At 45.4% G+C, this 22,600-nt stretch overlaps 1 protein-coding gene across 1 annotated transcript; it reads right to left on the reverse strand.

Moving 5' to 3' along the window:
- Positions 1-1,072: 1,072 nt before the first annotated feature.
- Positions 1,073-22,600, reverse strand: exoc3l2a (exocyst complex component 3-like 2a). The gene is made up of 14 exons (XM_070917715.1): positions 22,056-22,600; positions 21,098-21,315; positions 20,457-20,591; positions 19,838-20,405; positions 19,602-19,716; positions 19,406-19,516; positions 19,192-19,292; positions 18,973-19,083; positions 18,746-18,881; positions 18,033-18,155; positions 17,767-17,922; positions 16,587-16,708; positions 15,239-15,527; positions 1,073-1,555 (listed from the first exon to the last, which is right to left on the reverse strand). Exons 1-14 carry the CDS (start codon positions 22,598-22,600, stop codon positions 1,073-1,075), a joined length of 3,213 nt encoding a protein of 1,070 aa, XP_070773816.1.

Consider the following 22,600-nt stretch of genomic DNA (forward strand, 5'->3'; position numbering starts at 1 on the left):
GAGAAGGAGGGGTGTGGGGTGGGGGGGGGGGGGTTTGTCCTCAAACAAGCTGCATGTTCCACCATGCACTTTGCACAAGAACGCGGCCGATCAGCGATGCAGCAGATGCAATGCACTGCCAAAGCCCGGGCACCGAGGAAGACGTGCTAAAATGCGGCGGTGTTTGGCCGGAGCCCAGCGTCTCTGTGGCGACTCTCCACCCCCTGCCTCATACCGCCGCACACAACGAACGCGGCTCCTTCTGGATGTGTGTCATCTCCGTTTGTCATAATACTGACCGATAGAAGCCTTCACTTTAACCCCGCGACGCCAGCGCGACCCGCTCCCCTTCGCAGCCGCTCGCTCGCAGGAAAACACAGCTCACGGTGCAGCGGGGAGGGGTGGGGGGGGGGGGGGGTGGGAGGGTTGGGGGGGGGTGTGGGAAAGGCCGAAATGTTCAGAAATCGGTATTCTCGGTCGGCGAGATGCGCACCACCGTCAAGTCCGGAAGAGTACACAGAGACCAGGGTTCCGGTCTGCTTTTCTGCTTTTTGCACAGCCTTTACGAGTCAACGATAATCCACTGTAAGACTTAAGGGACCCCTATTTTGCCATTGTACATACACTGACCACCCCCCCCCCTACCGACCCCCGTCCACGTAAAACAGGGAAAAAGTAGCCCTACTTCTTTCGAAATATCCATGTATATTTCATTACATTTATTGCATAATAAACAATAACAACACAGAACAATGTCCGTATTATGATTTTCTTTTAATAGCAGCCTGGCTTTATAATAAATAAACAAATAAAAAAGACAAACTTCTAAAAAAAAACTTCTTTCTCACGGGAATTAATTAAATGCACGTATGTTATATTTTATATGTATAAAAATTCTTACAGCCTTAAAATCAAGAGGGCTTCACGCGTAATTGCCCACAGTTTCAACTTCATTTACATTTCTTTGACGTCCATATATCTCATTGCTTGCAAAATCATAATGCAAGGTGTCACTTCACAGGGCGACCGAAAACACACCAAGACACCCGACTTGAGCGCACCTGAGAAGATCCCAGCAGGCACAGAGGACGGATCAGTGCCCCAATTCTGCGAAGCCTGCGAACGTTCCGCTTTTATTTTGAAAATCAAATCGCATCTCTTCCCGCCCGATCTGCCTCACCGCACGCGGCTTGACGCAGCCGAGATGCGCCACATCCGAGACGCTCGCAGGCCCAACACAACACAAGCCGCTGCCGGTGTCACCGGCGTAGGTTTGTGCGTAAATTAGCATAAACTCTCCAAAAATGGCCGAAGCGCAGAGCCTCAGCGTCCACATCCCTCCTTCATCTGAGCGGAGAGCAGTGGAACCCCACGCCGCTGTGGTAGGGGTCCTAGCTTTTATGATCTGAAGAACACCCAGGTTGGCTCTGGGTCGCCATGAGCCTATTTTGGGCACAAAAACCAGCAGGTTCTGGTTCTTCCTCCTGATGTCTTTATCAGAGGCTCCTCCTCCTCTGTGGCAGCCACATTCATCATCCTCATCATCCCCAGCAGGAGCTCCGTTTCCAGCTTCCACCTGGACCCGTGAGGCAGAGAGGGATTTTCCCAGACCACAGGGGCATTTCACCCCTGCGTACGACTGATAATCCTCCCACTGCCTCCTCACTAAGTTTCCGTCTGCTGCCGGGTTATCTTCTGGGCTCCACAGAGCTGACGGGTCATCCTTGTGTTTTGTTTTGTTTTTTTTAAAGAGCAGAGGCCTTTTGTTTGAAGGTGACACCCAGACTTTAGGTGCTGCTTGGCCTCCTTTTTTACCCAGCATGAGACGTCTCATTAGAGCACCTACGCTCCCCACCCGTTCCTAAGTAACCCTGGTCTCTAATTTCCACTGACCCTCTGTTGGCTACGCTGTGATCTTCCTGAAGGCAGAAACATCCCTTCATCCTGTGAAATGTTCGCCATGTTCACCGACCGCTACAGCTGATACTAGAAACATTTGAATTTTGACCTGAAGATGGTCAAAGAGAAAAGGGATTTTTCATCACAATCCCTTTGGTAGCTGTCCAGACGTTACACTGAAAGTCAGCCTCATGGTGGCGCCACAGGAAAAGTCAGGAGATCACCAAAGTAAGAGGGATTTGTCCTCTGGGGACCATCAATGCGTGTACCAGATTTCGTGGCAACCCATCCGTAATTGTTGAGAGCTACGCCGCTTGCTTAGCTAACAATGAAGGTTCTTCAATCCAAATGATGCGAAACATCCCGTAAATCCAACAGATACGAGCCGAACAGCAGAGCCACACGTGTAGTAGAAAATAAAAGGAAATACAGATTCAAATTTTCAGATTTAAATACACTATAGGCTCCCAGTACTTTTGAAGCACCCGTTCCTTGCCCGACCCAGGTGACACCCGTGTAAAAAGGGATGTCCTCCTTTCTGAGGTGGATACGCAGAGGTGCTAGAAGCAGCAAACCGTCCATCTGAAGTGGCAATACAATTTACCTCCACGCTAAATCCAAGTGTTCATTCATATGACGTGATGGCTTTCCCCTTCGCGCGGCACTGATGCACTCGGACTCCAGAACAGGCAAACACTTCTGTCTTGATGAGTGGTCAGGAGACACACTGCAAAGCACTGCTGAAAATGCAGAAATGAGTTGAAACCTGAAGGAGTCAAACCCCTGACCTCGCCGTTCCCACAAGCAGCCGTACTTGTCGCTTGTCACATGTCGATGGCCGAAGAGCAAAAGCTTCCATCTGAAAAATGCACTTTTTTGAGAAACCAAAAAAGACCTGTTGTTTGTTAAGGATACCCAATAAATAATACACTGTTTTGGGACTATATTACTATATTATGCGTTAACAATACCGACTAGGTATTAGTGCCTCGCAAAGTGCACATAGGAGATTTTTTCCCCCCCTTTTCCTGGATCATTTTGCAGATAGGAGGTTTTGCGCTTTGGCCATCGATGCGCTCTAATCGCTCTGCCACTGAGCGCCCCTGAAAACAACAAAGGAGTCAGTGGGACAGTTGAAGGGCCCTCTTGTTGCTTTGAGGCCGAAAATTCAAAAACCGTAAGTCCTAGTGCTTAAATAGTTGATTTTGTGAAACAGGGCAAATATGGCCACATTCTTTTATACAAATCGACCTCATACAAACTGAGAAAAGGACTGAAAAAAGAATAAAACTTAAACTGCCACAATTAAAAAAAAACACGAGTAGTAATAATAGTTCAAAGTCTTGTGACCCATTTAAAGCGTAAAGATAGGTTGAAGAGGATTTGAAGATTTATTCCATTCAGTTCCGTTATAAAAACCTGGGGGAAAAAAAGCATCATATTTTAAAAAGTATGATGAAGAAAAAAGTTGAATACAAGCATTAAGGATTGATGATTAATTAATGGGCGGACGTCGTGGTATCATTGGTTGAAATTGGCTGGTCCAAGCTCATGTAAGCGCACACGTCATATCTGGTTTGACAGGAAGTGGTTGGATTTTGACGTAAGAATGATTCTCTTTTGTTAAATAGGTGCACAGAATGACGGGGGATGTGATCTAAAGGCATTTTTCCATTTCGTCTCGACTTTAAAGAGCTGAACATTTCGACGCGTGAATGGTTTCTGTGGCTGAGGGCACGCAGACGTAGTAGTGGACCCGAAAAAAAGCACACGCGAGGGAAGAATAATATCCAATCAAAGGACAATAGTGGCTGAGTCAGCCTTCACGCTGATGAAGTTGCCTTTTCGCTTCAGTTTCAAGGGCTGAGCAGTTTGGTCCTGCAATGCCACACAAACGCCACCAGGGGGAGGCAGTGTGTAAGTGTTGTCATGGACTGATGAAAAGGAGCAACACCCTTAACCTCCTAAGACCCAAGCTCGTTTGGTATGCATTTTTAATTTCTCTTTGCTATTTGGGCTTATTGGGACCTTTTTGAGTATAAAAACTAAGCATCATCTTTTGACATGATATAAGCAGAATTAAGTATTATGGTATAGACAACCCAACGCATGTGGATGCCAGGTCTTCGGAGGTTAAAAGACATGTGCTATTTATCATTATCTATTGTATCATTAATACATACAATAATTCATTATATGCCTAAAAACTATCATGAAATATACTTTGCACCCATCAACATTACTTTGTGGGTTTGTTTGGCATCATGTAGGTAAAAGATTTCAGATTCAAAGGCTAGATATCTAAACACACTGTTCTTCTATTTCACTGAAGTGACCTACATACAGTACAGTGTTGCTGCCTTGTAGGTTTCACCACTGAGCTTAAACACCAAATACACCCCTGGGTTTGGTTGAGCCGGGCATCTGCCCCGCTGCCCTCCGGCTGGTTTCATGGTCCATGTAACACAGACGGGAGAAAGCGTGGGCCGCTCATACAGATGCGCCGACGGGTGTGAAAAAGATGAGTAGGTTCTCGCGTCAAAGGTCAAACGGGTACCGATTGTTAAGTGCGAGAGGGCACGTTTGCGGGGGCGCCGTCGTCAGCAGGAGGGCAGAGAGGATGTGGAGCCATTAGGTTCAAACTTTAACTCTCTGCTGATGAAAGATGGATGGGGGTTCATGAAGGGGTGAGAGAAGCTGCTGAGACCTCATGTTGCATTTACAAACAGCTTTGGTTGTGGTTGTTTAGAGCTTTCTAATCATTTGAACTGCAAGAAGAATGCTGATGCTTCTCTCTTTTCTTTTCTTTTTTTTCAATTTATATATTTTTCCCCTATGAATTAGAAAGTGTCCTCACACAGAGCCCATGTACTGCATGCTGTATGTATACTGTACTGGAACGTTGGTTCCAAATCAGTGTATTGTTGCTGGGGGCATGTCCAGGGGTCCAGAGGAAATCACAGCAAAAACTGCACCAAGTATAAAGTTACCTAATTATGAATCAGCTTTTTAAACACCCCTTTAAAACCTTTTTAAACAGCCCTTTAGCAAAGCTTCCAGGGCCTGGTGCCGGACTGTGGCCCAGGGGTTGGGAAACTTAAGAGTTGTTTTCTTTTGATACTTCGCGTTAAATTTGTCGATGATATTTCTGTACTTTTATTTGAAACGTGAGTATTTTTACATTGTGGTATCACAACTTTTTATCGAAGTAAAAGGAACTGAACTCTCTCCTACGACTGGGATGAAGCCAAACGAAATACAGAACGATAAACAGCTATTATTCTTACAAGTAGGAGCAAGACTGATTTTTACTTTCTTTCCTTTCACTTAAATGCAAAATGTAAAATAGAAAATTCACTTTTCCACAGGTGATAGTCTTACACCTGTAATACAGCCTTCAGTCTATTAAGTCAATACACAATGTTCAACAGTGCGTTAAGGATTTCTTCTTGTACATTTATCCAGTCTCCACCTGTTTTTAATTCTTCTCACTATGTTGTTTATCGTGTCTTAAAACTGTTGCTGTTTAACGTTCACACGTGCATCATGGAGCAGCGCGATGATAACTGGCATTTCTGGAATTCAACACAATAGCCAGGTTACGCTGTAGGTCAGCATAACCTCCCAGCACTGTGGAAACAACACGGCCTCCAATCAGAGCCAGTGCAGCGAGTCTTTGGCTCCCTGCGGGTTCTGGTGCACAGGTCACGCTCGTGTTTACCCTCTCTTTCACCTCCCCGAGAGATCAGATAAGCTCCCTTTTGGGGTCTAATGCTGCGAGTTTGCTCTAAATCCTACCTCAGATTTGGGTTTCCTGCAACACCTCTTCCTGATGGGGTACAGAACACAACCTGCTTACGTAAATAAGCCGGGGGAGAAGGCACAAGGAGCCAAAGGTGAGACCCTGTTGCCATATTTCACAAGAGGAACCATTGTTTAGCTCCAGACTTATTCCTTGCCATGCAAAGTAGTTTCCGTTCTTGCAAACGGCCCGAGCCAATAAATTTGTTGTTAACGGTCGGAGCAGACAACTTACTGGAGAGATTGTGACAAAGCAGCGTGGGGGAGGCTTCTCCACAAACACAGGAGCTGCGTTTAGTTGGACAAACAGCGCATCGCCTTTGTTCACTGGCAGACACACTGGTGAACACAAATATGTAGTCATCAGGAAAATATTCAGGGACATTTTAAAGCGGGAGCAACAGGAACTCCTTGATTGGTACACTGACTGAGTAATTCATGCATTTTTAAATGTTTCCTAATGGAGTGAGTTGTGATTGTAGTGCAGAGCAGCACAACAAGTCGGACTTTATAATCCAAGCCTTTTCCTTTTATTTCATTTTCTTGATTAAAACATTTTAACTGGGGGTTACGACAACAGAAACCCCCTCCCAGAGAGTAAAGGTGAGGCCTCGAGGACAGGCCGTGGACTTCCCTCACAAATGCGTGGCCTTTAAGGATGTCCGTTTGTCCACCCTGTTTTCCATGAAAAGATCTGACAGCACGGCCTCTCGCTGTCATCCCCACTCTCTCCTCGTTCCTTGCTGCCTCTCGTCTATTTTTAACGTCTTGTTTTTGTGAAGTTATTGTGGGAGCTGGAGAGAATGCGGCCCTCCGTCACCAACGCGGCGAAGTGGCAAAGTTATTCTAGGATTCGTCGCCTGAGAACTGTGAATGTCTGCACAAAACGTTATCGCAGGCTGTCCGACGGACATTTCACCAAAAGCCAAAAATGTCTGAATTAAAAGGAGAGGATATAATAAAGAGGCTTTGGGCCAGAGGTTCACCAAACTCAGCGGATGTCTGGGGACCTTGAATGTCACAAAATGTTACGGTAATCCATCCACCGTCCATCAACTTCTTTTATGATAATCACCACCTGGAGGTCAGACGCGTTGCCGCTGTATCATCGGTTGATTGGCGTTGATGCTGAGGTCTGTGAGGCCAGGGGATGTGCTCGCATAAATACAGACATTCAGGAGCAACAAAGCCTCCCCCTGTTCTTTTCTCACTATTATATAGACGTCAAAATAGTTTAAACAAAGGAAAACAAATAACTCCACAGGTTGGGATGTTTACAGTGCGAGTGGCATCAGGCCAGCGCAGACCTGAGCAAAATATTTATATCCATGGATCCACCCAGGAAAACGCTTCGCACAGATCAAGTGGGTCAACATTTAAAAGACATAAAGGCTGACGCACATTTTCATTTTAAAATTTAAGATTTTGTTCGTTTCAGTCCTTTCTTTTGAAGAAAAGGTGAACTTCCTCCGGCCTCCGCCTCCGCCTGCGGCCAAGGCCTGAGAGTGATGACTTAACGTGGCTGCTGATAACGAAACAAACAGGTTGGCGTGTCTGCTGGGCCTGATCTGGAGTTGAGTTGAGCGGGCACCGGCGGGCAGGGCCGCGCGCCTCCCCATCGCTAAATAAAGATCCACTTGATGGATACGCTCGGGTAACATAAATCAGGATATCCCATCAGGAGTGACGGAGTGCACCATTGTTTTGGTTCAAGTGGGCAGCCATCCTGACAGACAGTGTATACTGGGACATGGGAGAGGACAGGAGGTTCTCTCCATTGAATCTTGCCCTGATAGGTCATGTCAGAACGGGCCGTTTATACGTGGTTATGCAATGTGTTGGCTGACGGGGCCACCTGGACTGAGTGAATGAGGCATGTTAGGCGTCTGATGAAGCTGCCAATTGTTTGACTGACACTCAATTTGATAATGTGGTTCAATAACCCCCCCCCCCCCCCCCCTTTAAATTCTTTAAATGTAGTCGGGACATTCCAAAAAATTCCACAGCATGGGCTGAGTGTCCTCCTGATTTAGGGGTTAGGGCCATTTTCAACCTTGACTGCATTTTCCTGTCATTTCCCACTGTGCCATTGATTGGTATGATGACAATGATGAAGTAAAATGTCTGACTAGAATCTCAGTTGTTCAATTCATATTTTTTTTAGCATTCCTAAAAAACAACTGGCGCCCTGGCGACATGGCTACAGTTTAGCATTTGGAGAAATGCGCTCATTCGCGTTCTTGTCCGGAGTGAGACGAGAACACCAATACCACTTTCATGTCTGTGCACTAAACATTGAGCTTAGAGCCAGCAGGCCATTAGCTTAGCTTAGCATAAAGACTGGACGCAGTGGGGGAGCAGCTAGCCTGGCTCTGTCCAAAGCCAAATTAAATTAAAATAAATAAAAAAATTCCACCCTTTAAGGGGTTTAAGGGGTTAATTAGTCAGGCTGGCTGTTTCACCCTGTTTCCAGTTTTTATGCTAAGCTAACCACCTCCCGGCTGTAGCTATAAGCATATTTCCCAAAATGTCAAACGATACCTTTAAAGAAAAAAAGCAGCAGTATTATAATGCTGTGCTTTTTGTATGATGCCCAGTTACCACAAACTGTCATTTCCTAAAGTTTACCAAGTCACAAAGCTTTTATTCATGTCCTACCTTCCAAGCAGCAGTTGGTTTCCATGTATTTCAGTATGCAAACTGCAATCAAACTTTTCACTAATAGTTAGGCCTGCATGAGCCAATGAAGTTGCCACAGGAGCCATTTTGAAAGCTTGCCCGGTGGTGCATTCAAGGATGCTCTGAAATCAAAGCGTTGAAAGTTTTCTGCTGAAAAACAAAACAAAACCCCATTGCATTCGTCAGATACGCTGTTAGATATGCTGCAAACCCGGCAGACAAACAATTACAAACATGGACAACGCTGATTCAGTTGTTTGCTGCATTTAAAGGATGCTGTCTGACAGCCTGAGCCGATGTCTGAGTGTACTTGGTAGCATCAGCAGGGAGAGTTATCACAGCAGTCTTGTATCTGCAGGTGAGTAAAATAAGTCAAATAAAATATTCAGCGTGGAGCATCACTCATCCACAGGAAATTATACGTTTCTGAAAGTCGATTTTTGTCTTTTAGAAGTTTAGAAATCAATCTGAAATCTGTGAAAGTAGTTGGCAGTAATATAAGGGAAACACGCACAATATTTCGGTGAGCTGGTATATGAGTCCCACAGTCCGAGTCATGGGCATTGATGTATTGACTGAAGGAAAAGGAAAAAAAAACAGTGGAGCGGCCCCGTCTAGACAAAACAAGCCCTAGCGCTCAGTGCCCCTCACTGCCACAATCTCTTCATTGAGCACTTTTAGATGTGCAGAGCACTGCACGAGAAGCAAACAAAGAGAAAAGAGCAGAACCATGAAAAGTGCATCTCAGTGTGAACAAAGACAGGGCACGGCTTGCTTCCGAAAACAAACAGCGAATACAGCCAGATGGATTTTCCATTGCAGAGCTGTGTTAATGAGAGGAAGCAGGGGAGTGCTTCCCAGGGATTGCATTGTGATACTGAGGAGCGTTCCACCTTCAGCAGCTCGATCAAGGGAAACCTCCAGGAGTTTGGCCCTCGTTCCTACCTGCCCTCCTTGGTCAGAGACGGTAATCCCTGCCTGGGTTACCTGGAAAACAGCGGTCCAGCATCCGCCTTCAATCTGCCGTATGAAAGGATGGTGCTCTTAGACATACATATGACTCAGAAGCCACTCTGCCAAACTTAACATTCAGCTGATGCCAACTTCACTTAATGTTCTTCCTGTCCTGTCCCACAAATTCGTGGAACTTATTAAAAATAAAAACAAGTGCACGGTGCAGTCCAAGGTCAAGAGGTCTGAGATCTATTGTTGACAACATGTAAACAGCTTCAAGAAACATTCAAGGATGTTTCAAACCTTCTGTCAGGCGTATTTGAGTCTTTTCCTTGTGGTGCGAGTTTGCATGCTAATTCTTTTTTTTTTTTTTTTTTTTTTAGCAACAAATCAGACACAAGTTGCATGTGAGGTGGACAATCAGAAAGGTTGTTCGGCAGCATTGTTCTTACAATCACAGTCATGAACTCATCTCCGAGCAACTGGCCGCCATGATTGTCGATAAACCTGCAGCACAACAGATAAACAAGACAGTCCACTTATACTTACACGCATCTGCAATGCTATTTCTTATCTGACGACATACTGTCAGTAACAATAATTTTAAATAAAACATTTTCAACAGCATATATGCATATACAGTCATGGAAAAAATTATTAGACCACCCTTGTTTTCTTCAATTTCTTGTTCATTTTAATGCCTGGTACCACTAAAGGTATATTACCTGAAGAATACAATGAACACGACAAAAAATGCAGCTGATTACATAATACTTTATGTCCTATTTGACATGCTTAAGCTTAATTGTATTCCCAGGGTATATAAGAGGCCATTTCATGTCATAAGCAGCACTTCACATGCAAAGGCCTGGAGTGGTTTCCTGCTTACATTCAAGCCGTAGCACAACTCAGAAGTTGTCAGCTCTCACATAATGCCTAAAACAAAAGAATTATGTGAAGCCACAAAGGCAGCCATCTTGGCACTGCTGGAAATTGGCATGAGTGAGAGACAGGTAGCCAAAAAACTGAAGATCTCCAAGACAGCCGTTCACTACACCAAGAAAAAACAAGCCGAACGTGGTACTACCAAATTGCTAGCTGGTCGAGGCAGGAAACGTCTTTCTACCCCACGAGATGACCGTGCACTCATCCGTTCCTGTGTCAGGAATCGTCGTCAGACCTCCAGGGACCTCAAAAATGAGTGGGCACTGTCGAGAAATGTGACTTGTTCGGCAAGGACAGCTCGAAACCGACTTCTTGAAGCTGGTCTGAAGTCACACAGGGCACGGAAGAAGCCCCTCATCAACGAAAGGCAGAGGAAGGCCTGATTACTCTTTGCTAGGGATCACAAGGATTGGACTGTTGATGATTGGGCTAAGGTTCTCTTCAGTGATGAATCCAATTTTGAGTTGATGCCCACTCCAGCCAACTTACTGGTTAGGAGGAAGCCTGGAGAAGCCTACAAACCAGACTGTCTTGCCCCTACAGTAAAACACGGGGGTGGATCAGTGATGATCTGGGGTTGTTTCAGTATGGGTGGAACAGGGCAAATGCAATTGTGTGAAGGGCGAATGAACCAGGTCATGTACAGGGCTACTCTTGAAAACAGTCTTCTTCCATCAGCTGGAAAACTCTTTCCTGCCTCGAATGACTGGATTTTCCAACAAGACAATGCCCCTTGCCACACGGCAAGGTCAGTTAAAGCCTGGATGGAGAACCAGAACATTCGAACCATGCCTTGGCCTGCTCAATCACCAGATCTAAATCCAATGGAAAACCTGTGGAAAATCATCAAACTCAAAATGGAGAACCACAAGCCCAAAAACAAAGCAAATTTGTTTGAATTTGTGCAACAGGAATGGGCTGCTGTGACAGCAGAACAATGTCAGAAGCTGGTGGAGAGCATGCCAAGACGCATGGCTGCAGTCATCAAAAACAATGGTTATGCAATCAAGTACTAACTCCTGTGTGTATCATGTGACTAAAACAGACAGAAAAGAAAACATGGAATGCCTAAAAGCACGTTTTTTGGCAGTACAATGCCATAGCTATTGATGTAAGAACTTCAGTGATTTTGGTTATTATCAAGAAAACCATGGAAAATGGCTAGATGTCAGCTCTTAAATTAAACTCTTATGAGCTATTTTTGTTGTTATCATTATATTTGTCCAAACAAATGTACCTTTAGTGGTACCAGGCATTAAAATGAACAAGAAATTGAAGAAAACAAGGGTGGTCTAATAATTTTTTCCATGACTGTATATACAGTGCATCCGGAAAGTATTCACAGCGCTTCACTTTTTCCACATTTTGTTATGTTGCAGCCTTATACCAAAATGGATTAAATTCATTTTTTTCCTCAAAATTCTACACACAACACCCCATAATGACAACGTGAAAAAAGTTTATTTGAGATTTTTGCAAATTTATTAAAAATAAAAAACCTGAGAAATCACATGTACATAAGTATTCACAGCCTTTGCTCAATACTTTGTTGATGCACCTTTGGCAGCAATTACAGCCTCAAGTCTTTTTGAATATGATGCCACAAGCTTGGCACACCTATCTTTGGGCAGTTTCACCCATTCCTCTTTGCAGCACCTCTCAAGCTCCATCAGGTTGGATGGGAAGCATCGGTGCACAGCCATTTTCAGATCTCTCCAGAGATGTTCAATCGGATTCAAGTCTGGGCTCTGGCTGGGCCACTCAAGGACATTCACAGAGTTGTCCTGAAGCCACTCCTTTGATATCTTGGCTGTGTGCTTAGGGTCGTTGTCCTGCTGAAAGATAAACCATCGCCCCAGTCTGAGGTCAAGAGCGCTCTGGAGCAGGTTTTCATCCAGGATGTCTCTGTACTTGGCTGCATTCATCTTTCCCTCTATCCTGACTAGTCTCCCAGTTCCTGCCGCTGAAAAACATCCCCACAGCATGATGCTGCCACCACCATGCTTCACTGTAGGGATGGTATTGGCCTGGTGATGAGCGGTGCCTGGTTTCCTCCAAACGTGACGCCTGGCATTCACACCAAAGAGTTCAATCTTTGTCTCATCAGACCAGAGAATTTTGTTTCTCATGGTCTGAGAGTCCTTCAGGTGCCTTTTGGCAAACTCCAGGCGGGCTGCTATGTACCTTTTACTAAGGAGTGGCTTCCGTCTGGCCACTCTACCATACAGGCCTGATTGGTGGATTGCTGCAAAGATGGTTGTCCTTCTGGAAGGTTCTCCTCTCTCCACAGAGGAACTCTGGGAGCTCTGACAGAGTGACCATCGGGTTCTTGGTCACCTCCCTGACTAAGGCCCTTCTCCCCCGATTACTCAGTTTAGATGGCCGGCCAGCTCTAGGAAGAGTCCTGGTGGTTCCGAACTTCTTCCACTTACAGATGATGGAGGCCACTGTGCTCATTGGGACCTTCAAAGCAGCAGAAATTTTTCTGTAACCTTCCCCAGATTTGTGCCTCGAGACAATCCTGTCTCGGAGGTCTACAGACAATTCCTTTGACTTCATGCTTGGTTTGTGCTCTGACATGCACTGTCAACTGTGGGACCTTATATAGACAGGTGTGTGCCTTTCCAAATCATGTCCAATCAACTGAATTTACCACAGGTGGACTCCAATTAAGCTGCAGAAACATCTCAAGGATGATCAGTGGAAACAGGATGCACCTGAGCTCAATTTTGAGCTTCATGGCAAAGGCTGTGAATACTTATGTACATGTGATTTCTTAGTTTTTTATTTTTAATAAATTTGCAAAAATTTCAAAAAAACTTTTTTCACATTGTCATTATCGGGTGTTGTGTGTAGAATTTTGAGGAAAAAAATTAATTTAATCCATTTTGGAATAAGGGTGTAACATAACAAAATGTGGAAAAAGTGAAGCGCCGTGAATACTTTCCGGATGCACTGTATATATATGTGTATATATGCTGTAAATTGCATTTAAGCTCTTACAGAGTAATCATATGATTCTTACTAGTCATTCATGGACAGAAACCCTGACCCATACAGGCAAGAGGTGGCTGTCAAAAGGAAGCATCAGAGAAGATTTTAAGGATAAAGACGATATATATTTCATCATCTCCTCAGGTCACAAATCTGTTTTGCTCATTGTTACTTCACTGTGCAGAGTTTTTACACTAGAAGGCTGTGTTCCCGAAGGGGAACTTCCATTACTTTGGTTTCGTTTTTTATATTCTAATTTTAAATATTTGTATATATGTTCGGTGTGTTTAGCGCGAAGGGGCTACAACTTGCAACCCTGCGTTGTAAATAAATAAAGGAACCGTGAACCTTGATCAAAGGATGTGGTCATGGCCGGGATTTACATTTAATAAAACTAAAAACAAATCAAACTGGCACTAAATTATGTTTAAACTTCAGGTTACCAGCTGTTGGTGCATTACATCAACAAAATCTAATCTAGAAATTTGTTGGACCACCAAGATCAGCCGAGGCCCATCATGTCCACGGGGGGTGCCGGTGACCAAGCTTCACCTCACTGACCTCGCTGCTGTGTGGTGATGATGCGACCCCCCCCCCCCCCTAACACCTGACCAGACTTTTGGAATGCCATGATTTCCAGGTGAACATGTGCCAAATGTGTCCAACCAGCAGCTGTGAACTCCAACGAGCTAACAACAGACCTCAGGAGCTATTTCTACATTTCAAAGCAGTCGTTCAAATTCAGATATAGACCCGCTGACTCGCAGAGGTGACCCCCCCCCCACCCCCCCACCCCAGCTGAGGCTGGCTGACTTTGTTTTGAGAAGCCCACGAGCAGCTCGGACATGAAAAAGCGCTGCGGCTACTGCGCCTTCACTCCGAGCAGCAGAGGGGAAGTTCCCTCCTAGTGCATAACGTAAACTTGGCTCCAATAAAAGCATCCGTTGGCACCTCAGTGGACAACAGGAAATCTTTGTTTATCGAAAAACATCCCGTTGTTGGCCTCGGGGTGTGTGACCCCTCTTGTTGTGCTGCGGCAGAGCGTCACATAGTAGCCGTGGTGGAGCCCCACACTTCAAGCTCCGAGGTTCCCAAACAAAGCCGCCATATCCTTAAGATAAACAACCAAGGCATAAAGTATGTGCGTATATGTACTGGCAGCATCAGCCCTGCGTCAGACCCTCAGAGTGCCTATGTATTGTTTAACATAGCTGCAGACTTAGTGTCTGACACTCCCATGCTCAGGGGCCACAACACCTAAAGTTAGAAGTAGGCGGAAGAAGACAATTGTACAATAACATATCCATTCTGAGAGTTGACATAGCTGTGACAGTATGCAGAATATACAGAACACAGTATTTACACCCACAATGACAGAGCTGCTGATTCTGTTTAGTCGACCCAGTCAATGGGTTTTTATTACGTTTCCAGCAACAGATCCATTTCATTCACAGTGAGAGTTCAACGCATATCCATTTCCATACACTATATCCTCACATACACGTGGACTATATACCAGAGAATGGGTATATATGGTTGGTTAAATACATGTTTATCAGTGAAACATCCCCATCTCATATTGCATTGTATCTGCTAGCAGTTGGTTCTGCAATGATGGTGGGGAAATAAAAAAAAGCTAAAGAAAAAAAAAAAAAAAAGACTGAAGAAGTTACATTTTGAGGATATTTGATACCACTTGTTTACTTCTGTAGATCAACATGAAAATACTACGAATCATGGCGAGCTATTCTGTTTCACATTTCCATTACAAATGCACATCTGGAGAGAAATGTCAGTTAGTCGGTGAGCGTGTACAGTACGAGCAGTACCTGAGGTCAAGTTTCTTTAAGTGGCTGGTGACAATATTTGGTACAATCAGTTTTTGGTCAAGGTGCATGTACATCTCATCAGTATCTTCACAGCGTGTCTGTGACTGCTCTCCTAACACCAACAGCAACAGCTAGTCTTCTCTGTGAAGTTTGTTTACGTCTTCCACGTTCTGGCTCTCAGCAGGTTGAGGTGTTTTGGCGCTCGTCCTGCGGTTCCGCCTCAGGCGGTGCTCTGAGAACCAGTTGGAGACAGTCATGGCGAGGCGGAGGAGACCCAGGCTGATGCAGTGCACCTCTGAGGTGATGGGGATGTCGGAAAAGAGGGCGTGGTCCCGGCACATGAGGGCATTGCTGCACTCAAAGTCTTTGACGATGTTGAGGATCTCCTGGCGCTCCGCCTGCCGCATCATCCCTCGTATGTTCAGCAGGGTGGAGACGTGCTTCTTCCTGTGGGGAGGAAGGATACAGGGGAGGAAGGGGGGCAGACGGGTGTTAATGGAAATTGGGTCTGTTTGGTGTCGTCAAAGGCTGTCATGACTTTGAGTAACAGTCACATCTCTCTGAGTCAGAGCATCTGTTTCTGAAGTAACAGAACATTAGGTGTCACAAGGGTTTCATATTTGTAACTATGTGAATATAGCATAAATAATGCTTTATGGATACTAATAACAATATGAATAATAAGACAACAACTTGAGTTTGTACATCTGGGGACCCAAAAGTTGTTAATGCCTTGTGACTAGTCTACAAAGCCTTAGTACATTTTTGTTTATTCTGAAAGTTGGCATGCTCATGTGTTGGCGCAGTCACGTGTGCATGAGTGAACTCTGCACCCAGAAAACTCAAGGAAGGCCGGCAGCCTTTGATCTCCTAAAATACCAGCAGGGAATGCCTTACAGTAAACAAAAGGGGTGAGTCAAGCAGTGAGTTAGCATGTCTCCAGGTCTGAACTACTATGTTTCGCTCTCCTCTTCCACACCTCTCCCTCTTTGATTCCAAGCATGGCACCAGTCTGTCTCCTGCAGGGTGGCAGGAACAGGAAGTACTCGGCAGCAGCTTCCTGTCTGCTCCGCAGAGGGTTATGCGTCACACGCGGTCATAGGTTGCCAACCGTCACCTGAGTCTTAATCTGTGCACAAACAGCCCCCCCCCCCCCCCCCACACCCCACCCCCCGCGGCCTCTCAGCCTCATCCATTCTCAAAACAGACCCGCACTGCTCTCCAAAAATAGCAAAGTTAATGTAGATATGTTTCCGCACTCCTTTTCCTTGTTTTGATCCATTGTGACCACAGGAAAAAAAAAAGCAACCAAAAAACATACATAGTGGTACATTTTCCTTGCTTTGGCTAAGTGCCAAAAACAGCACTGTGAATGTGTGGCAGTAAGCATAAAAGAATATAGGGCCTTCGGGGGTACAGTACAGAGAATATCTGTTTTTATAGACGCTTCCTGGTCGCAATAGAAACGTTCCAACACTGTTAATTTGTTAAAAAAAAAAGCCTCACCGTATATCTGGAAACTCTTTCACCAGGACAGCAACCTCCATCTGGATGGAAGGAGTGTCCTCCAGAAGAATGATGTCAGCCAGGTGGCAGATGATGCTGTCCAACCAGGACGAACTTGATTCCTGAAGGAGACAAAGAGCGTAGCAACGGTTTAATCATCGTACGACAACAAGCAATCATTACCATGACAAAGCGTAAAACGTTAAATTGGTCTTTCAAAAAGGAACATTTGTTCAACTAAATGTAAAGTTCACTGCACTTGTTATTTGTTATCGAAGTTCATCCAAATGGCCTCTTGTCCTGATGTGTTTTTAAGGTGAGGCATGTTTAGCAGTGAACAATCGAACCTTCAGAGGAAACAGATTAATACCTCTCAAGTCCAGAGGTCAAACATTTCGATGATTTACTAAGTGAATAACAAAACTCCACCTCTGTTTTTCCAGGTCCTGTTTTTCCTTCAAACGCTCAGGAAAAAGAAAGCAGAAATCTTGGCTTGGCATTCACTAAAAATAACGGCGTCTTTTTTAGACAGCCATTAAAAACTCCCCCCTGCCCCCAGCCCCACTCCAAGTTCCTAGTTTCCACAGACACTTCATCCCGCTCCTCGGTGAAAAAGGCCATCAAGGCCATCCCAGAGCCACATCAAAGCCAGCCAGCTGACAGGAACAGGAAGTTCCTTCTGAACACAGCGGCTTCCTGTTGTCAGCCGAGGTGACGGACACTTGTTTGAACTCACACACAGAAAGGGGGCAAATGCCACGCTGTCAGGCCTAGTTGTTTTACACCCTCTTCCCCTCCTCTGGCAAGTGCTAACGTAAGCCTGGTTCATCCATCTCCATCTCACTGACGGCAGCCATTTTTCAGAGCTCACTCCTGTATCAACACTGTCTGAGTTATTCCTGACCTAGGAAGTTCGAGGGTCAGGCTCCATTCATAGCCACCAGACTCTGCATTCCCTGAGCCAGCTCTGCTCACTGTTTTTAAGAATCAGCATTTTGGGATTATTTTTAATGCTGAGGGTCTCCTGAAGAGCAATAAAAAGTTGTGTTTTGGATGTTTCGGATTTGGGTTCTCTGTCACACTAAAGAGTATATGTCCATTACATCAGACTAAACGTGTCTGCTTTAATTGCCTGATTCATTTAAAAAAGTAGAGTGTTTTGTGTGAAGTACAGACTTACCAGATCCTTAAAGAGTCCTTTCAGCTGTTTGGCCTCATCTTGCAGGCGGAAAGCCATCCTCTTCCTCATCTTGGAAGATGTGCAGATGACCCGTCCACGCATGATGGCTCGGACATACTCCACCAGGACCCGCCGGTGCACCTCGCCCACCAGCGTCTGTCAGTCATTCATTAAAATGAGTCCCTGACTGGTTACATACAACCTTCAAGCAAATGTTGTAGAGTGCTTAAAACATGTTAAACAGCGTTTGATCAAACAGGTGTTACCTGATAAGGTGGAGAGTCCATCCTTCTGAACTTCTTGAAGTGCTGTTTAATGCTGGCTTCAATGGCCTCAAAGGCCTCTGTGTTGTTCAGCCATTTTCTCTTTATCAGTTTGTCAAAGAAAGGCTGGAACAACAAAAAAAAATTTGATTTGATTTTACATACAAAACACATCTTATATGTCTTCTAAAATATGATGAATTGTTGAATAAATGAAACAGTATATATAGTTTGAATTAGCTTGAGCTACGACAGTAAAATGCTGCTTACACGTTTATGCATCAGTGATATTGATCGAATAATGAAATATGTAACATTGAAACACTGACGGGGGTCATTAGGCTGCATAACGACTACTTTAACCTAGTAAATGTAACTGATAATACTGCTACTTTTACTTAGTAAAGGATCTGAATACTTCTTTTACCACTAAACAGCCAAATACTCCAGGGATGTGAAATTGAGACATACACAGATTACTTTGTTATTGAAGTGATTTGTCACCTTTAAGGTAAATGTACCGTGTTTTTCCAAGAAATTCATTGCATCTACGTCAAGGTTGTGAGCTGTTTTTTTTTTTCCACAGTGAGCCGGAAAGAAATTATTTTAGGTCACGTACAGTCATAGAAGACTCACTGAATCATATATCCTGGCCTGGTGGGAATCTTGTTAAAGGAAACAACCTTTAAGGTCTGAGTTGCTCGTGACTTACTCACCCTGATGTGCTCAAACAGTCTGTCAGTCAGCACCCTCACTGACTGGTTAATGATCCTGTCCAGGGAGGAGTTGGCTCTCTGGGCTGACTCCTCGCTGCCTTGTGGGTCACACTGCCTGCAGCGCTCCACTAAGGATCTACAGGACACACAAGAGATATGAAGCTGAACTTTCAGCGGATTGCTGCAAGAATGAAAATGTTCAGTTGAATAATGAATCATTTGTCTACCTGAGAGGAGGGCAACAGTTGACCAGAGCTATGGTCCTGGAAACATATCCGTCCCCTCGATCTCCAAATTCTGCCTGAGTCTCATGAAACATCTCCGCCTTCCTCTGGAAACTGGACACAGAGGTTTTATGAGAATCTACTGAATGCTAATACACCGTGGCTTGCTTGTTTGGTTTTTGCAAAATGTGTCCCTGATCCTCTCTGATGGAATATACTCACTTGTAGAGAAAGTCAGCCAGTCCAATGAGACTACAGCGAGCCACTCGTGCCCCTAGAAACTGGTTCACAGATGTAGATCTGTCCAAGTCCACCTTCAGCCTCTGGAATTGCAAAATACATGAGATATACGGCAGCTGTATCTTAGGCTAAATGCACTAAAATCATAAAGTGTCCAAGAGGTTTTTCACAGTAAAAATGACCTGTAACAATGTACCTGGATGACTGAGCGAGCTAGGTGGGACTGATACTCCTCTATGTGCAGAGTCTGGGCCCATCGCCTCTCCTCTTCGTCCAGGACCTGAATCAGCTCTATTGTCACCTTCTCCTGAAAATCACAGCATAAAAGTCAAATGTGTCTACTGTCTAGATTTTCAAAGGAACAGCCCTGCAAATAAAAAAAGATTTCTTACCCTAACGATACTGATGCAGTCTTGTTCCAGCCGGTCCACTGTGTCTTGCGGCAGAATTGGTTCCAGTAGAGCATAGCTAATGGCTGTGGTTGTACTGATGGTTCCTAGGACATCCCTGGAAGAACATTGCAAATCATTACTAAAAAAGTTCAGCTTTCAGGTTTGAAATAATAAAAGTTTGATATATCATTATTGCATGGGAGTATCCAGTTTCACTCTCTAATAAGGGACCCTACCTGTTGTAGATGTTGTAGAACCAGTCCAGCAGCGAGTAGACATCTGTGATCTGCAGTGGGCCGCTGGTAATGGTCCGAAGACGTTTGGCCACAGCTCGATGGTAACTTTCCAGATACACCTGGAAGGCAGCAAACTCCTCTGGGTAAATGGAGACAGCATTCCTCTTCGCTGCATCCAGGTCATCCACCATCCGACCCCTCAGGCGCTCGAGGTATGAGGCCAGCTGGCCCGCCTGGGTGTCTACCTGATGTGGCAGGCTCCAGTCTGCGGCCTCCGCCACAGCCTGCCTCCACTTCATCTTCAGTCGCCGGGGACGCTGGCTCGGCTGGATCTGGGGGCCCTCTAGGTCTGGTTTAGTCTCCTCTCTCAGGGCCCAGGCAGCATCAGCATGCTCCTCCTGTTGGATCACCAGCACCACCAGCCCAAGGTTGGGACCAGCGCTGGGCTGGCGGAGGGACTCCCGCACTACATCCCACATTTCCCTCTGCAAGGCCTCGTACAGGAGCTCCACATCCTTAGCCTTCCGCCGGCTAGAGTCCAGTGTTACATTGGAGCTGAAGGAGTCATCTAAGGACGACATAGATGATAAGGGGACCATGCCCGAAGGGGTGCTGGGACAAAGGGTAGGAGTAAGGGTGGGAGTAGCTGTGGTCGGCAGGAGAGACAGCAGTTCACACTCTCGCTCCAGCTCCTGAATGTGTGTGTCGGCCAGGAGAAGGTCCCTGTGGTTGACCAACTGTAGAATCTCCAGTACTGTGGGGAGCAAGAAGAGAAAGGGGGGCTATGTTTATTTGCAACAGTCACAAAACGGAGGGTTGACAAACAAATAGGGGGAGGGTGTATCTGTCTTCAGTGCTATTAAGTAGTTGTGCCTGTGCCTGTCTGACAAACTAGGTTATGCGTTGCTCATTCTGCACATTCTTCTATTCCCAGCGATGTTCCCTGTGGAGTCTGTGAACAGTAGCTTGGTTGAACTTCTATCTAGAGGAACCTGGGGTGGGAGGAAGTGCAGTCATTTCCTGATTTCACAGTCTGGTGGTGATTGAACCCAGTGACTCAGGGATCTGGGGACCTCGCAGCCTCATCAGAGAGTTGTCTAGGATTGGGAGGAAGTAATGCCGAAGCTCGAAGAGATGTTCTCTAATGTAAGTGGAAACTCCTTGCAAAAGACAGATTGCTCTCTGTGACATTATATGTTAAATGTTAAGTTCTTGATCACGGCCTGGACTTTTTACACCTGATGTTAACTTAATTGTTACCTGAGAGGGGATCTCTGGTTTTGACCACTGGCTCCTCCTCCACTGCTTCCTCCTCAGTCTCTTGGGACACCTTGTCTGACATGGATTCCCTCTTGAGCTTGCCCAGACTGACCATCTTGAGGAAGGAGGGCCGCCTGGAAGCCTCCGCCTCACTGTCTGTGCTCAGGTTTCCACAGGGCAGGCTTTCTCTGCGCTCCTCCTTACGTCGACCTGTAAAGCTGCACAGTACCCACACAGCCGCAACACAGAGCATGAATGACTGCCACCGAAGGGACTTTGAATAAGATACACTATCAGACTGCATGATTTGAATGCATAGGAATGTGTGAACAGGCATTACATTTATCAGACCTGAGGTTTGCATTGTAATGCGCAGTATGCCCTAATAGCTGATATGTTCGGAATGTTTAACTCTGCAGCTGTATGCATTGACGGCCTCGGTTAAAAATAGACCCATTCAGTCACAGCAAGTACGCAACATGTCACTGAAAAACAAAAGAGGTTCCCAAGATCAACAAGTTGCTATAGCATATTACATAACTCCTCAGGAAGTAAGCACCACATGCTACTCCATTACTGACCAGCAACAGTAACTGCATCTCCTCTGGCGCTAATTCGTCACACTCTTAGAACTCAGCTGTTCAGAAAGGCCACAACGCCCATATTTGTATAACAGTTTTACTGTACTGTTTTGTAGGGGTCCTTTTGATTTCAATTGATTTATATTGATGTTATGGGATGTTATTTGTTTGTATTTATTATTGTTTGTTTCTTTTAGACATTCTCTTTTCCCTTTTCAATCTTAGATAGATAAAGATTTCATACTTTTGAAGAATGTCATCCACAACTGCTGGAGCAACTTTTAACTCTTTCTATCAGAAATCCAAATTCTTCACAATTCAATAACGCACAGCAGCTAAAAAGATTTGAACTCCTCTTCCTCCCCACCCCTCCTCACCGGAGCAGGGTCATAATTCCTTCGGAGCTCCTGCGTAGTCCTTTCTTTTTCTCCCTCTCAGGTGGGAGACTGTTTGAGTCTCCGGGGCTATAGTGGGGGGAGTTGTTCCCCCATACATTGCGTCCCGATATGCGGAGCCCCTTCCCCAGTTTTCCAAGGGTTTTGAGGGGCGACACCCCACAGATCCGCTCCAGGGTCCCCCTGAGGGGCTTCCCTTTAGGATTCCCTGCCCCGTGCCTTTCTGCGTTCACCTCGTTTTCCTCCTCTTCTCCATCGCGGGAGGACCTGAGGTGGAGGTTACCCCTGACCTCCCCCATGATGAGACCCATGTCACCTCCATTTCTCTCCTCCTCATCCAGATCCACATCCTCAAAGGGGTTCAGGTTCTTGTTCAGATCCTTTAGGTCGTTCAGCTCCTTCAGATCATTGAGATCATTCAAGTCCCTGAGGTCCAAGTCCAGCCGGGGGAGGATCAGTTCACCGTTCACTCTGGGGAACTCGTGGCAGCTCTTGGACCTACCGGGGAGCTTCTTCAGAATGGGCAT

This window comes from Enoplosus armatus, chromosome 13, assembly GCF_043641665.1.
Source record: "Enoplosus armatus isolate fEnoArm2 chromosome 13, fEnoArm2.hap1, whole genome shotgun sequence".
Taxonomy (NCBI): domain Eukaryota; kingdom Metazoa; phylum Chordata; class Actinopteri; order Centrarchiformes; family Enoplosidae; genus Enoplosus; species Enoplosus armatus.